General features: G+C 61.8%; 1 protein-coding gene across 4 annotated transcripts in view; it reads left to right on the top strand.

Annotated features, from left to right (window-relative positions):
- ARVCF (ARVCF delta catenin family member) overlaps positions 1 to 13,553 on the top strand; it is a 50,624-nt gene that overhangs the window by 27,371 nt on the left and 9,700 nt on the right. For all 4 annotated transcript variants that reach the window (XM_032398587.1, XM_032398585.1, XM_032398586.1 and 1 more), the window contains exons 3-6: positions 1,531 to 1,758; positions 10,757 to 10,915; positions 11,100 to 11,623; positions 12,637 to 13,136. In XM_032398587.1, the coding sequence (XP_032254478.1) occupies positions 1,549 to 1,758; positions 10,757 to 10,915; positions 11,100 to 11,623; positions 12,637 to 13,136 (1,393 nt within the window). In that variant the 5' untranslated portion in view covers positions 1,531 to 1,548. The remainder of the gene's footprint in view (positions 1 to 1,530; positions 1,759 to 10,756; positions 10,916 to 11,099; positions 11,624 to 12,636; positions 13,137 to 13,553) is intronic.

The following is a 13,553-nucleotide window of genomic DNA, read 5'->3' as shown; positions in this document are numbered from 1 at the left end:
GGTGTGCCCAGGAGGCTGTGTGCCCACAGCCGTGGACATGCCATGCTTTGTCCCTTACTCCCTGCTGGCCAAAGAACCCAGTCTATACCTCACTTTCTTCATCCGCCCAAGCTCCTCCCCTCCCCCCATGATGGCCACCGCCTCTCCCAGCCCAACATGCTGACTTCGCTGCCCCTCTGCTGGGTCACACTGCCAGTTTTATTTGCGTGACAGGTGCTGGGAAAATGGAGCTTAGCTTCTGGGACCTATGCTGGCCTCTTGCTTCACTGGGCCTTGGTTTCCCCAGCTTCACAGTGGGCTGGGCTCCATGGTGTCTTCAACTCTATGTACACGCATGCCCCCCAACCCTGTCCCTGGCTCAGCTGGTACCAGTGGCCAGGCCCAGCACCAACCCCTCCTTTCTAGGGTTCAGTTCTTGCAGCTGGCCTTCCAAGGGTGCTGCCCACTGCTCTGTGTCTCTAAGCTCAAGCCCTGTGTTGTGCAGGGGCCCCAGGGCCAGCAGAGTCTGCCTCAGCCAGCTGGTGTGGGCTGGACCAGGAGGAGGCCCTGAGCACATGGCCTGCACCCCGCCTGCTGGCCTGCTGCTATGTGCAGGTCTGGGCTCCATATACTTCCCCTGCTTCTTTTTGCTCATGAAGAACAAATATGCTGGGCAGCCAGGGAGCAAGCAGCGAGAAGAGTGCTGGTTTGTGGTTGCAGCTGCTGAGTCCCTGCCGCCCCTACCCACCACCCTGGTGCCCTCAGGGGCAGCACTGGGCAGGGGCCCAGGCAGGCCTGACCCTCCCCACAGACTGGGCCTCAGACGCCTGGGACCCTGCCCTCCACCTTCCCTCTAGATCCGGCGTGAGGCGCCTGGACCACTTCTGAGTGCAGAATCCCAACCAGGCTGTACTCAATTTTTACTCTGTCATGTGGGTAGATAGCACCCTTGTTCCCAGCCAGCGTGGCTGTGAGTGGAGGCCTAATTGCTGGTCCGCAGGCCGGTGTCATCCCCTCACCTGCCTAGGTGTCCCGCCCACCTGGCGGCTGTGGAGCGGCTTCTCTCTCCCTGCCCACTGGTGCACCAGCTGTGTGGCTATGGCTGGGGGCCCTGCCTTCTCTGGGCCGGAGCACTGCCTCCGAGAGTTGGGCCTGTGCTGGCCCCGTGAGGTTGGGATGAGCTGGCATGCGCTGTGGGCAGCAGAGGGCCTGGGAGGCCTGAGAGGTGGTCACGCCAGCTCTTCCTACCCTTCCCTTCCCAGAGGGCTCTGGGATGCCCAGTCAGTGGTTCTGCTGAACCTGGCAGGAAGCAGGGACTCCCAGCTCAGAGCCCCCACACTCCACAGGGAGGGAGCCCACTGCTTCCGGCCAGCCTCGGATTAATGGCTTTTAATTTAGAATTTAATCAATGCGGCTTCTCTCTGGAGAGCTGGATACTCTGGTCTGGGAATGAGTTGTATGATCTGTGAGTGGGGTGGGCATGGGGCCTATGATGGCCTCTCCAGGCCTCTGTCCTGGCCCCACCCTGACCTTGCTCTGCTTTGCCTGCAGCCTGCTGGCATCCTGGTCATGGAGGACTGCAACGTGCACTCGGCTGCCAGCATCCTGGCCTCGGTGAAAGAGCAGGAGGCCCGCTTTGAGCGACTGACGCGAGCCCTGGAGCAGGAGCGGCGCCATGTTGCCCTGCAGCTGGAGCGTGCCCAGCAGCCTGGCATGGGCAGTGGTGGTGTGGGCAGTGGGCAGCCCCTGCCAATGGCCTGGCAACAGCTGGTCCTGCAGGTAACACCCCAGTGACTCCAAATGGGTGAAAATGGCCAAGTAGGGAAACAATCAAGGGGCCTCGGACTATAAGCCAGTATTGAATGACTTATTGCAAGATATCCTGAGGCTTCTGAGGAGGGGAGGAGAGTGGGATCCCAAGGGGGCTGGAAGTTTTACTTCGGTGTGCAGGACACTATGTGATGAATGGGCAGGACACAGCCCAACCCTCAGAATGGCACCCTCCACTCAAGTGAGTCCTCAGAGCCCAGGTAGCTGGGCAAGGTCTATTCTGGGCAGCTCTGCAGTCACCCTGGTGACACTGAGGGTTTTACCCGCCCTGGAGTCTCCTTGCCGTGGTTTCCTCCTTCGTCGTATGCATCAGTGAGTCAGCTCTAGAGGAAGGCTTGAGCAAGGCCCCGGGCTCTGCCTACGTCTCAGAGGGTGACCTGGAGCCTCCATTTCTCCACCAGCCAATGCCCTTAAACTGGGCTCAGGCCCCTGCTCAGCCCCAAGAGGCGTGAAGCCCTGTCTCCTCTGTGGCCAGGCCCTAAGGCCTCTAAAGTCAGGAGTAAATGGCCTGGACCCCTCCCTCCAGCCACTGTACCCCAGTGCCTGACTTATGGATGGGGCACAAGAGCACTTGGTTGGTTTATGGGATGGTAGGGGCAGAACAAGAAAACGTGGGAGGCCTGGAGTTTGGTGTGATTTTTCAGATCACAGTACTGACTGAGGCACAAGGCAGGGGATAGGCAGGGCAGAGCTGTCCCAGGAGCCAGGAGAAGGAGGGCCCTGGGTGGGAGTCCACCCCACAGACCTCTCACTGTTGTACCTCCTCACTACCAGACCCAGAGGCCTAGGGGGCCACAGCCTACTGAGTCCCCAGGGTTCCTCACAGAGTGACCCTAGAGGGCCCTCCCAGTGGTGTTCTGTTTCTCTGGCTCAGCTCCCTCACCATTGCCCTCCTAAACCTGGCAGCCAGACCTCCTCCCAGTATGTCTCCCAGCACATGCTCTTGTCACTAGGCCCCCACTCCAGGGAACCAGACATGCTGTTGGCAGCTTGGGGCCGCCTGCACCTCTGTAGCTGGAGAGAGAGGGAGCAGGTCTCGGGTGAGACTGACCCAGTTGGGCTAGCTTTGCCTAGCCAGGGCATGTGGGGCCCAGAAGCAGCAGTCCATGTCAGGTTGGGGGACTTGGCGAGTGATCTTTACCCCCAGAGCCTTGGTGGTCTCATCTGCCAGTGGGCAATCCACACGCACAGCCCAGCATGGTATATAGTCTCCAGAGGGCCCAGACCCACCAGCAGCCCCTACCATTGGGAAGCTGTCTTTCCAAGCCTTTGGTGCTGAGGTGGGCCAAGGAGCCAGTCCACATGAGGCCAGGACTGAGGCAGGGTGGGTCTAGGTACAAGAGCCACCCCACCACCCCTTGGATCTCAGGCACCCCAGAGGGTGAGGCCTGCACCCCCAGATGTGGTGGGGAGTGGAACAGCCCAGCTGGGCCACATGGGGACAGTGGCAGTCAGTGACCTCAAGGCCATCCTTCAGGCGCCAGGCCCTCTTTCTAGCCCTCCCAGGCTGGAAAGGGCTTTAGCCTCCAGCCCAGAGGGCACTGCTGAGGGTCAGTGCCCCCACAGAAAGATGTTCCCACAGCCTGGAGCTGCCCTGGCCTCCTGGGGGCTGTGGACTAAAGACCTCAGGCTATGACCTCTCCCCGCCCACTGTCCTCCTGGCCTGCCCTTGATTTTTCTGTCTCTTGGGAGGAGATGGTTTTCTCAGGGTGAGATTGGAGAGAACATGTGTTCTCAGGGCTGTGGCTGGACTGGCAGGGCTAATGGGACATTGGGGGAGGCGGGGCCACATCCGCTGGCCAGGCCTGGCAGCCCTGATGCCAAAACTGCTTCCCAGATTTGTCTCAGCAGGAGATGCCTAGTGACCTACCTGCTGAGCCCCAGGGCTGCCTGGAGCTGGTCCTCAAGGTCAGAGCTGGGGTCTGTGAAGCTCAGGGCCAGTGGCAAGGCAGGTCGCTGGGACTAAGGGGTTGAGAGGCCAGGGGCTACGGCTGTGCTCCCCAGGCTGCACCACTGTCCTGGCCACTTGCCTTTAATCCTCCAGCAGGAAGAGCTCCCCGCTGGAGACACCTGGCTGGAGGAGGGCCAGCCCTCAAGCAGTGGGTGTGTGTTTGTGCATGTGGTCGGGGGGGACGCCTTTAGGGACCTGGCCAGCCCCAGGTTAGGCCAAGGTGGGTATGTGGCTGGGGCACTAGCAGCTGGTGAAATTTGGGAGAAGGCAGAAGCAGCTGAAATGTAAGTTCCTTCAGGGCAGTGGTCCAGTCCTCCTCCTGCTGCTTCTATTCCAGGTGGCTCCCTGTGGGACTGCCATGGATGGAAGGTACAGGGGGCCAGTGGTCAGGGCAACTCACCCCTGTGCAGGTGGGGAAACAGAGGCTCAGAGGGACATGTAGTGGACACCCAGAGTGCTTGAGCATGCTGGCTGCATAGCCTATGTACATGGCATGTCCAGGAAGAAGGGTAGCCCCTGGGGATGGCTGGATTTTCTGAGCGGGGTCTGGGGCAAAGCAGGAGGGGCGCAGGAAGCCCAGGCCTTGTCCTTCTGTCTTGCCAGACCCATGGAACCTCCTTGCACCGGCCCTTGCCCTTATTCATCTCAGAGCCTAGTTCCCTTATTTGGGATACACGAGCCATTGGCTTGCCTTTGTGGGGTATGACCCAAGAGGGCCCCACCCCAGCCCAGCCCTTCTGGGTCTGCGTTTCCATCCAGCACAGCCATACTCTCCAGGGTGTGGCTGTACCTTCATGTCATGCCTGGTTTGGAGAAGTCCTGATTAACCAGGCACTGTGATACCACTCCCCTCACCCCCCAACCACTTCCCAGTGGATCAAAAGCATGGAGGAGAGAGAGTCTGAGGCCCTCTTGGCCTCGGGAGCTTTCACCCAGGGTCACCCAACTGCTGAGCACCCCCGCACACACCATTTGATCTGTTCTGACACCCCTAAGAGGGTAGGGGAAACCCTGGGCCTCTGTGTCTTGATGGGGAGAACCCAAGACAAAGTGGATCAGTGCCAGGTCCATTTGGCAGGCCCCGACTGAGCTCTGTGGAGGCACTTACTTGGGGGGCTGTGCTGGGGTTTGGGCAAGGGCCTGGGGCCAGATCAGGGACATCTGAGAGACTTTGTCATGCTGACATCGCTATAACTACTGTCTGATCAGTCCTCATTTTACAGCAGGGGGAAACATTGGGGTCAGGATAGCAGCCTGTGCCAAGGAGGATGGCGGCACTGGCCCCAGCTCTGCCAGAACTCAGTTTCCCTAACTACAGGGGGAGGGGCCTGTGAGTTCTTTTACTGGAGGCAGAATGAGGCCCGGAAAGCAGGACTCGGCCAAAGTCACTAGGCGGGAAAATGTCACCCCCGCAGGGGAAGTGGAGGGATGGGGAGGCCAGGCCAGGCCGGCCGCCGGGGAGTTAAGGGGCGACCCCAGCCCCGCCCTGGCAGCGAAGCAGCGCCCCGCGCGCCGGGGAGGGGGGGGGGGGGGGCGGGACCTCGCCCCGCCCCACCGGCCCCCGCCCCGCCCCGCCTGGGCGCGGCCCCGCTCCATTGGCTGCTCTCCGTGACCGCCGCCAGATCCGCCCCCGCGGGGAGCGAGTCCGCCGAGCCCGAGCCCGAGCGGCCGAGGCGCCGGAGCCGAGCCCGGTTCAGCTGCCGCCGCCGCCGCCGCCGCCGCCGCCGCCGCCGTCCTTACCGGCCAGCGCCCCCACCACCCACGAGCCCGACCCGATGCCGGCCGAACTCAGACAGGTTGGAGGGAACTTGGTCTTATGCGTGGGGGCACCGTCCCGGGGGCCCGGCGGCGGAGGGCGGGGCGCCGGCCTTCCCGGGAGGACCCGCTTTTGTTCCGCGGAGCCGCCGGCCGGAGAAGGCTATTGTCTGCGCTTTGGCCCAGCGCGTTCGGCCCCGGGGCGGGCGGGGCGGCGGAGTGAGCGCGCCGCCCGGGGGGGTGTGCAAGGCGCGGGGCGGGGCCGCGGGGTTTCTGGGGACCGGGCGCCGGGCCCCGGGCGGTGCGACTCGGCGCCGGGAAGCGAGGCCGGGATCGGGGTGGGTGCACCCCAGGGCAGCGCCCAGGACAGGTGCCTGGGGTGGGGGTGGTTGGTGAGGTCCTTCCTGAGCAGCCCCTCTGTGCGGGAGGGATGCGGAGTCCGGAGAGGGCAGCCGGGCTAGGCCTCCAGCTCCCTGGGGGGCTCGGTGGGCCTCCCCTCCCCTCCACACTCTTAGCGCGGGCTCCGACTCTGGGGACCTGCGAGGAGCTTCCGGAGCTTTAATGGAAGCCCTGTCTGCCGCGGCAGCGCACGTGAGGGGAGGGGTGGAGGAGGGCCCTGCCCACGTGCGGAGGCAGGAGGGGGGGTCTCCGAGGAAAACCCAGGGAGTCAGCCTCCCAGTGCTGGGAGGGAGCGGGAGGGAGGCGTGTGGGCAGCCAGCACCTCCTGCTTACAGGGTTTGCGGTCCAGTAACAGGCAGGGAAACTGAGGCCAACTGGAGGAGCAACTGCCCCAGGCCCCTTGTCATTGGGGGCCGGGTCACACCTGCCTCTCCGTGGCAGCTGGGTTTCTGCCTGCTGTATGGTATGGCCCCTAGGGTCAGGCCACTGACCATCCCAGAGACGTAAGGGTCAGCTGGGGGGAGTTGGGGCTGCTGTGTAGCTGATAAATGCGGCTGGGCTTGGAGAAACTGGGGTGGGTGACAGCCAGCCCTGCTATCCCCCGCAACCTTGCTTCCCCAGTCTGTGGGCACCCACTGCCCCTTGGTCTCTTGGCCACTCAGTGTGGACTGCAGGCACTGGCAGGCGGCTTCTGCTCTGGAGGGGTGAGCTCCCCATCTGCCTGGGCTGGGCAGAGCCTCTGGGCATCAAGAGAGGGCATCTGTGGTGGCCAAGAGCTTGCTCTGTGGAGAGAGATGCCAGCCTGGATTGTCTTGGACTCTATCAGGGATGGCTGTGCTCGGGTGGAGGGGATGGGGAACACGTTCATTCCTTCACTCCTCCCTCCCTCCCTCCATCCATCCATTCATTCATTCAGTGCTAGCTGTCTTGTGCCCTCTTGGGGCCAGGACTGGGAATTGTGGGAGCCAGGTGTGGGATCCTACCTTAACCCATTCCCTGTGTGTACGGTGGGACCATGGGCAGGGTGGGGCACCTGTCTCGAGGCTTGCTCTTCATGATATGTACCATGGGTGCTCATCTGTGAAGTGCGGTTGGTGACATAGATCCATGCCTCTGGGACCCCAGTCCAGCCCCCCTGCCCCATTAAGACTTGGCTTGTTTCCCTGTCCCCTTTCTCTGCCATTCCCACATGTACCTCAGAGGTGGTTGTGGGCTTTTGCCCAGGTGGCGGCCCCTCTGTACGTTGGCCCACATCTTGTATTCTACTCCCCACATCCCTTGGATCTGGCCATGAAGGTGGGACTGGCACTATCCTGCTTGTCCTTTGGCTTTGATATCCTGGGTGCTTTCTGTTTCCATATGAGGAAGCCAAGCCCTGGATGTGTGACAGGGCCTAGGGGACCCTCTTGAGAGCAGTGGTGGCTGGCTGTGTTTACCTTTCTGAGTACTGGCCATTCTGGCCCCGGGGGCTTGGAGTCTTGGGCCAGGCCCCTTCCACAAGTTCAGGGGAGCTCCTGGGAAACCCCAGGTCTGGACAGCAGCCCCACTCTGGGCCAAGCCTGTAGACCATGGACCAGGTGGACCATGGATGGGAGCGCCAGGGGACAGTTTGGGCCCTGGAGGTAGGCTATGGGAGGCAGGTCAGTGGTCCCAGGAAGAAGGGCAAGAATGAAGCTAGGGCTGGGGATGGGTGACAAGATACAGTTGACAGGATTGGCAAGATTTGGGATGTGAAGGGCTGGGGGTTTTGTGTCCAGGCTGGTGCTCATGTCTGGAGTGCCGGGGGGACCTGAGTTGCAGGGCCGGGGGTCTCTGGGGTGTGCTGCCCTGGATAGGTGGACATGTGGCCCTAGAGCAGGGTCTCAAGGTCAGATGAGGATATAGGCACCCCGGTCAGCTGCCTCTGTTGAGTGCCAGCTGTGTGCTGGTCATCGGGCTTTGGTTCCCCACTCTGCTGCCAGCTCTGAGAGCCCCCAGAGTGGGTGGTTGAGTGGGTGTCCAGGCAGTCTGGACACAGGGGTGGGAGACAGGAGGAGGTGACGGGGATGTGTCAGCATGTGCAAGTCCCTCTGGGGGCAGTGCGCACTGTGTCTGGGGGCTGTTAGGACAACATGCAGATTGACGCGCTTGGGCCTGGGGGCCAGGCTGGGTGCTTACGCACACATACACACACACGTCTATGCACATGTCCCTGTTGGAAGCACCAGGTACACGCACGCATGTCCAGGTCCTCATCTGCATGTGTGCCCAGGCGTGTGTAACGGGGGCCAGGCCTTCCTGTGATCATCGGCTGACTCCCGCTCCCGCCTGCCCGCCAGCCTGGGTGAAGTCATCGCCTGTTTTTAGCTCTCTGAGGTCATTTGCCAGTGGGGGCTCTTGGGGCCTCAGGATCCCACTACTAGGCTGCCTGGGCTGGGCATTAGTGGGCGATGCTGCAGGGTTGCCAGGCCTTGTGGGGTGGGGGGTTCCTGGCTCTTCTGCAGCCTCATCCCTTTGTTCCGTCTACTGCACTGTGTCAGACCCTCATCACAGGCTAGAGTGAGAATAAACTGAGTCAGAGTAGCATTGAGGTCTGAGGTATGCTTACTCCTCCTCCTCCCTCCTCACACCCACCCCCTAACCAGGGAGTTGGAGGCTCTTCTCTGAGAGTGTTCATGTATGCAGATCTACTCAGGGGCCGTGTCCTCCTGGCCAGGCTCTGGTCCCCTCTTGTCGGTCTTGCTCCTCGCGCCTCCCCTCCACTTGCAGCCACCAGGGTGTGGCCCTAGGCCCCTCCATGCCTGGCCCCCCAGGGCCCAGCTGAGAGAACTCAGCGCCTGACACACGTTTGCTCCCATAGTTGTCAAATACAGCTGGGGTCGCCGAGGTGCCGGCAGTGACAGGCTTTCCCTGAGTCTTCTGCTCTGGAACCATCCCGGCTCCCAGCACCCTCAAAGAAGGGTCCAGGCCACCGTACCTGGCAGCCCAGCTGCATGTCCCCGTTCAGGGTCTCAGTTTACTCCTCTTTCTCAGGGAACATCGTTCTTCCTTCCTGGCCAGGTCCCCACCAGGCATTCCACCTACAACCCCAAACTGAGTGGCAGCCAAGGCTGTAGCCCACAAGGGGTGAGGTATCGCTAAAAGGCCTTGCAGAACTGTCTTCCCTGTGGATGCCTGAAATTCCCTGTCAGTGGTTTGTGAAGTCCTGGTTAAGCCTCTCCTTTCTGTCAGGCCTCAGTTTCCCTTTTTATAAAATCACGTATTGTTGTCCTCTGCTTCTGGGGGCAGAGGCTGCATTCTGTGACTTCCTTACTGTATCTCCAGAGCCTAGGGGATACACCTGTCCTAACATGGAGCAGGCCTCTCTCTGGACCCCTGAAGAGTTTGCGGGGGCCTAGAATCTCAGCACTATGTGCAGTTGTTGGCTTAAGCATTTTGTCAGGATAGGACCCCGACCTGAGGAGACTTCACACCCTGAGGACCTCAGGAGGCAGGCCGTTGGGCAGCTCTGGGCACCTAGGCTTGCATACCTCCCAGGCCCAGGGCCAGGAGCAGAGTACGGCTCTGGGGGCAGGCAGATAGGGGTGTGGCCTTCCTTGGGCCTCAGCTCCGTTTCTGTGTAGGGCCTCAGAGGCCTGGGGCCCACACAGGGGACCCATTCCTCAAGGCACAGCATCTGGGCCACAGAGCAGGGCCTGTCCTCCTGCTGACCTGGCCCCGCTGCCCAGGAATGTGCTCCTGCTCGCTTGCCCGCTGCGGCTTGGGTTTCAGCCCCTACCCATCCTGCCAGATGCTAATCCTAGGATATTGGTGTGGTGCGGGGACCCATGCGGTCAGAGGCCCAGGGGTGGATGGACTTTGGCTCTTGGACCCCTTTGCTAGTCAGCAGAGTCAGTTCAGCTCTGCTATGGACTGGCCTGTCCTCTTTGAGCCTCCGTTTCCCCACTGGCAAGTCTGGCCATAGGCTTATGGGCCTTAAAAGGGCCTCTGTCCAGAGCTATCTTGCCTGGAATTCCACCATGGTTATCCCCTGCGGGGATGAAGGCAAGGGGAGCTGCAGGTTGGGGAGACCTGGGGGGAGGTATATGGGGAGGGGACACCAGGGTTCCTGTCAAGGACTAACTGGGCACACCTGGCCTGAATTCACTATCTCTGGGCTCTGATAAAACACCCAGCATCTCACTGGGGAGCACCAAACACTGGCCCAAATGAGGTAGGGCCAGGCTGTGCCCACTCAATACCCTAGGAGTGTCCAGGCCAGAAGGAGCAAGGGTAGTCTGGGCATTCTGAGAACTGAGTATTTCTGTCCTGCGAGGGTGTCTAGCTGGCCTTGGGAACAGTGGGGGCCTGGGTATGGCCCTGGGGAGTCTGTGAGCAGTGCTGAAACTGCTCCCCCAAGGCCTCTGCACTCAAGGTTTCTTGGGTGGGGCAGGGAGGAGGCCCAGGACATGGGAGGGCCCAGCCAGGGGTAGTGACCCATGTCAAGAGTTCGACCTGCAGGTCCCACCAATCTCCTTGGGCCACCAGGAACCTGTAGCAGCCAGGCCTTGCAGCTCAGATGGGGCTGCCCAAGACTGCACCAGTGGGGTCAGGGGCTTTATCTGCCAGCTCAGTCCCAGGAGGCGCCAGGATTGGGGGAGGTCAACCCCCAGAGGTCCCCATGGGATAGGGCAACAGGGCCAGTAAGCCCCATGGCGTTCAGAGGCAGGAGCGGCCTGCTGTCTTCACCAGCTGGGGCTTGCAGGCCCTGGGGTCCGTGGGAAGAAGGCTCACCTGGCCTTGGGGCCAGCACAAGCATCTACACTCCAGGGCCAGGCAAGCTATGGGTCCTTCCACTGACACCCATTCCCCCCGCTTGCCCAGGAGCAGAGCCCGGGCAGCCAGGCCTCACTGGCCACAATGCCAGAGGCGCCCGAGGTGCTGGAGGAGACAGTGACAGTAGAGGAGGACCCTGGCACGCCCACCTCCCACGTGTCCATTGTCACATCAGAAGACGGCACTACCCGGCGCACTGAGACCAAGGTATGGCCAGGCCTGGCAGTGGGCAAGTAGGCTCTGTAGCCACAGTTGTTCCATGTACAGAGTGGCCTCCCAGGGGCCACCTGTTGGTCGGGTGGAAGACCGAGGACACCCTGGCCCTACTGGGCCAGTGTCCGGGCCTCTCAGGCTGCCCAGCCCGCCCACTGGCCACCCACTTCCCCACCAGGTCACGAAGACGGTCAAGACGGTGACCACGAGAACAGTGCGCCAGGTGCCCGTAGGCCCAGATGGCCTCCCCCTGCTGGACGGCGGCCCCCCACTAGGCCCCTTCACAGACGGCCCTCTGGACCGGCACTTCCTGTTGCGCGGGGGTGGTCCGGCAGCCACGCTTTCCCGCGCCTACCTCAGCAGCGGGAGCAGCTTTACCGACGGCCCTGAGCCCCGTGATGTCCCCAGCTACGGCAGTCTCTCCCGTGGGCTGGGTGTGCGGCCCGCACGTGGCCCCCTTGGCCCAGGCCCTGTCGATGGCTGCTTCACACTGCCTGGCCGACGTGAGGCCTTCCCTGCAGGCCCTGAGCCTGTGCCACCAGCCGGTCGCTCCCAGCCCGAGCGCTTCCAGGCAGAGCCATACGGCTTAGAGGATGACACCCGCAGCCTGGCTGCCGATGACGAGGGTGGCCCGGAGCTGGAGCCTGACTATGGCACTGCCACAAGGAGGAGGCCTGAGTGTGGACGTGGCCTTCGTACCAGGTGAGCACCCTGAGCCTGGCCGCTGCCTCCGGGAAGTCTGCCTTCTACTTCCCCACAGGAAGTCTAGCTGCTGGGGCTAAGTTAGTTATGCACGTTAGTTTGAGTTGGCCTCAATTCAAGGACAGCAACAAGGGAAGCTTCTGGGATGGTGGAAGTCACACTGGGCATCCTCCCTGTGGGTCTGGGGCATTAGGGAAGTTGGTGACAGTGCCCAACACCTGCTACCTCTGCTCCAGCCAGCCGGCCATGAAGATAGGAGCACAAGAGGCTCAGAGCGTTTCCTCTGAGTTTGAGGCTCCAGCCTTTCTCTCAATTGCCCCTGTGTACAGAAGCAACCAGAAACTAGGTTATTTAGCTCTTCCCAGCATAGACTCTGCTTCTGTCACCTTTGCCCTCAAGTTTTTCTATCTGTAGAGTGAGAACATGATCACAGCCTTGGTATGGATTATGCTGTGTGACCGCAGGCAAGACATCTGACCCCTCCTAGCCTCAATCCCTGCCCTAGGAAGTAGGTTTGATGGTGACAACCCACAAGGACATCTTGTACTCCGGGGGACCAGTGGCCTGAATGCCCCTCATACGGTCCCACCAGGGTGGCTGTGTGCAGGGAGGGTCACCTCCTGCCCCCACATCCTGGCAGATCCCACATGGCCGAGGTGGGCCTCATGGGAGGGCAGGACCTCAGTCACAGACAGATGTTTCATAGAAATGCATTTAGCTCAGAATTGGGGAATGCTGCATGGTGATGGGAGTGAGTGAGCTCCCCGTCTTAGGGAGATCCAAGCCCTGATAACCATTGGCTGTTGTTTGGCCATGTCACTGGCTGTGAGTCAGTTCTTGCTGGCCTGGGGTGTGACTCTTAGCAGGTACTTGGGGTCCAGTACCAATGCTGTAGGCCTGTCCCCACCCTTCAAGGGTTCGTGGTCCCCTGGAGAAAATAATGGTGGGGTAGCTCCTGAGCAGGCATCTTCGGGCAGTGCCGAGATGTTCCTGCGCCCTGCCTGCCTGCACAGGGCCTACGAGGATGTGGCAGATGATGGCGGTGAGCTGATGGAGGAGCGGCCCCCGTTTCCGGCTGCGACAGCACCTCTGGCCCAGCCAGAACGGGGCAGCCTAGGCAGCCTGGACCGAGTGGTACGGCGGTCGCCCTCAGTCGACAGCGCCCGTAAGGAGCCGCGTTGGCGGGACCCCGAGCTGCCGGAGGTCCTGGCCATGCTGCGACACCCCGTGGACCCTGTGAAAGCCAACGCGGCCGCCTACCTGCAACACCTGTGCTTTGAGAACGAGGGCGTCAAGCGCCGTGTGCGGCAGCTGCGGGGCCTGCCTCTGCTCGTGGCTCTGCTGGACCACCCGAGGGCGGAGGTGCGGCGGCGGGCCTGCGGGGCGCTGCGTAACCTCTCCTACGGCCGAGACACGGACAACAAGGCTGCCATCCGGGACTGTGGCGGTGTGCCTGCCCTCGTGCGCCTGCTGCGGGCTGCCCGGGACAATGAGGTCCGAGAGCTCGTCACAGGTGAGTGACACCTGGCTTCCCCTCGTCCATGAGGGAGAGGAGAGTGAGGCTTGGCCAGGGAAAGACTCCCCCCCCCCCCCCCGCCATCACCATCTGCCCGTTTAGTCAGGAGGTCCAGTTGCCGGGGGTAGGCATTAGGCTTAGACTGAGAGGTCCCCAGTCTCTCTACCTCTGGATTTTACTGCCTCTCAGGCAGGCCCCCTCTCCACCTGCCCGCATGTCCCCATACTCCTCCAGGTCCAGCCTCCTGGTCCCACCCTCCAATGGGGCCCGGTGCTGGGGGATTGTGCCTTATGGGCCCCAATTGGCCAGGTAGGGTCATGTGACCACCTTTAGGTGGCGCCAGTGAGGCAGTAGTGCCACCCCCCATGTGGCTAAGAAGGGATGGGGAAGAGAAGGCACCTGCTTGTCCAGCCA

The sequence above is a fragment of the Phoca vitulina genome, unplaced genomic scaffold (assembly GCF_004348235.1).
Source record: "Phoca vitulina isolate PV1807 unplaced genomic scaffold, GSC_HSeal_1.0 scaffold117, whole genome shotgun sequence".
Taxonomy (NCBI): Eukaryota; Metazoa; Chordata; class Mammalia; order Carnivora; family Phocidae; genus Phoca; species Phoca vitulina.
The sequence above is the reverse complement of the archived record's forward strand: the minus strand, read 5'-3'. Positions and strand labels throughout refer to the sequence as shown.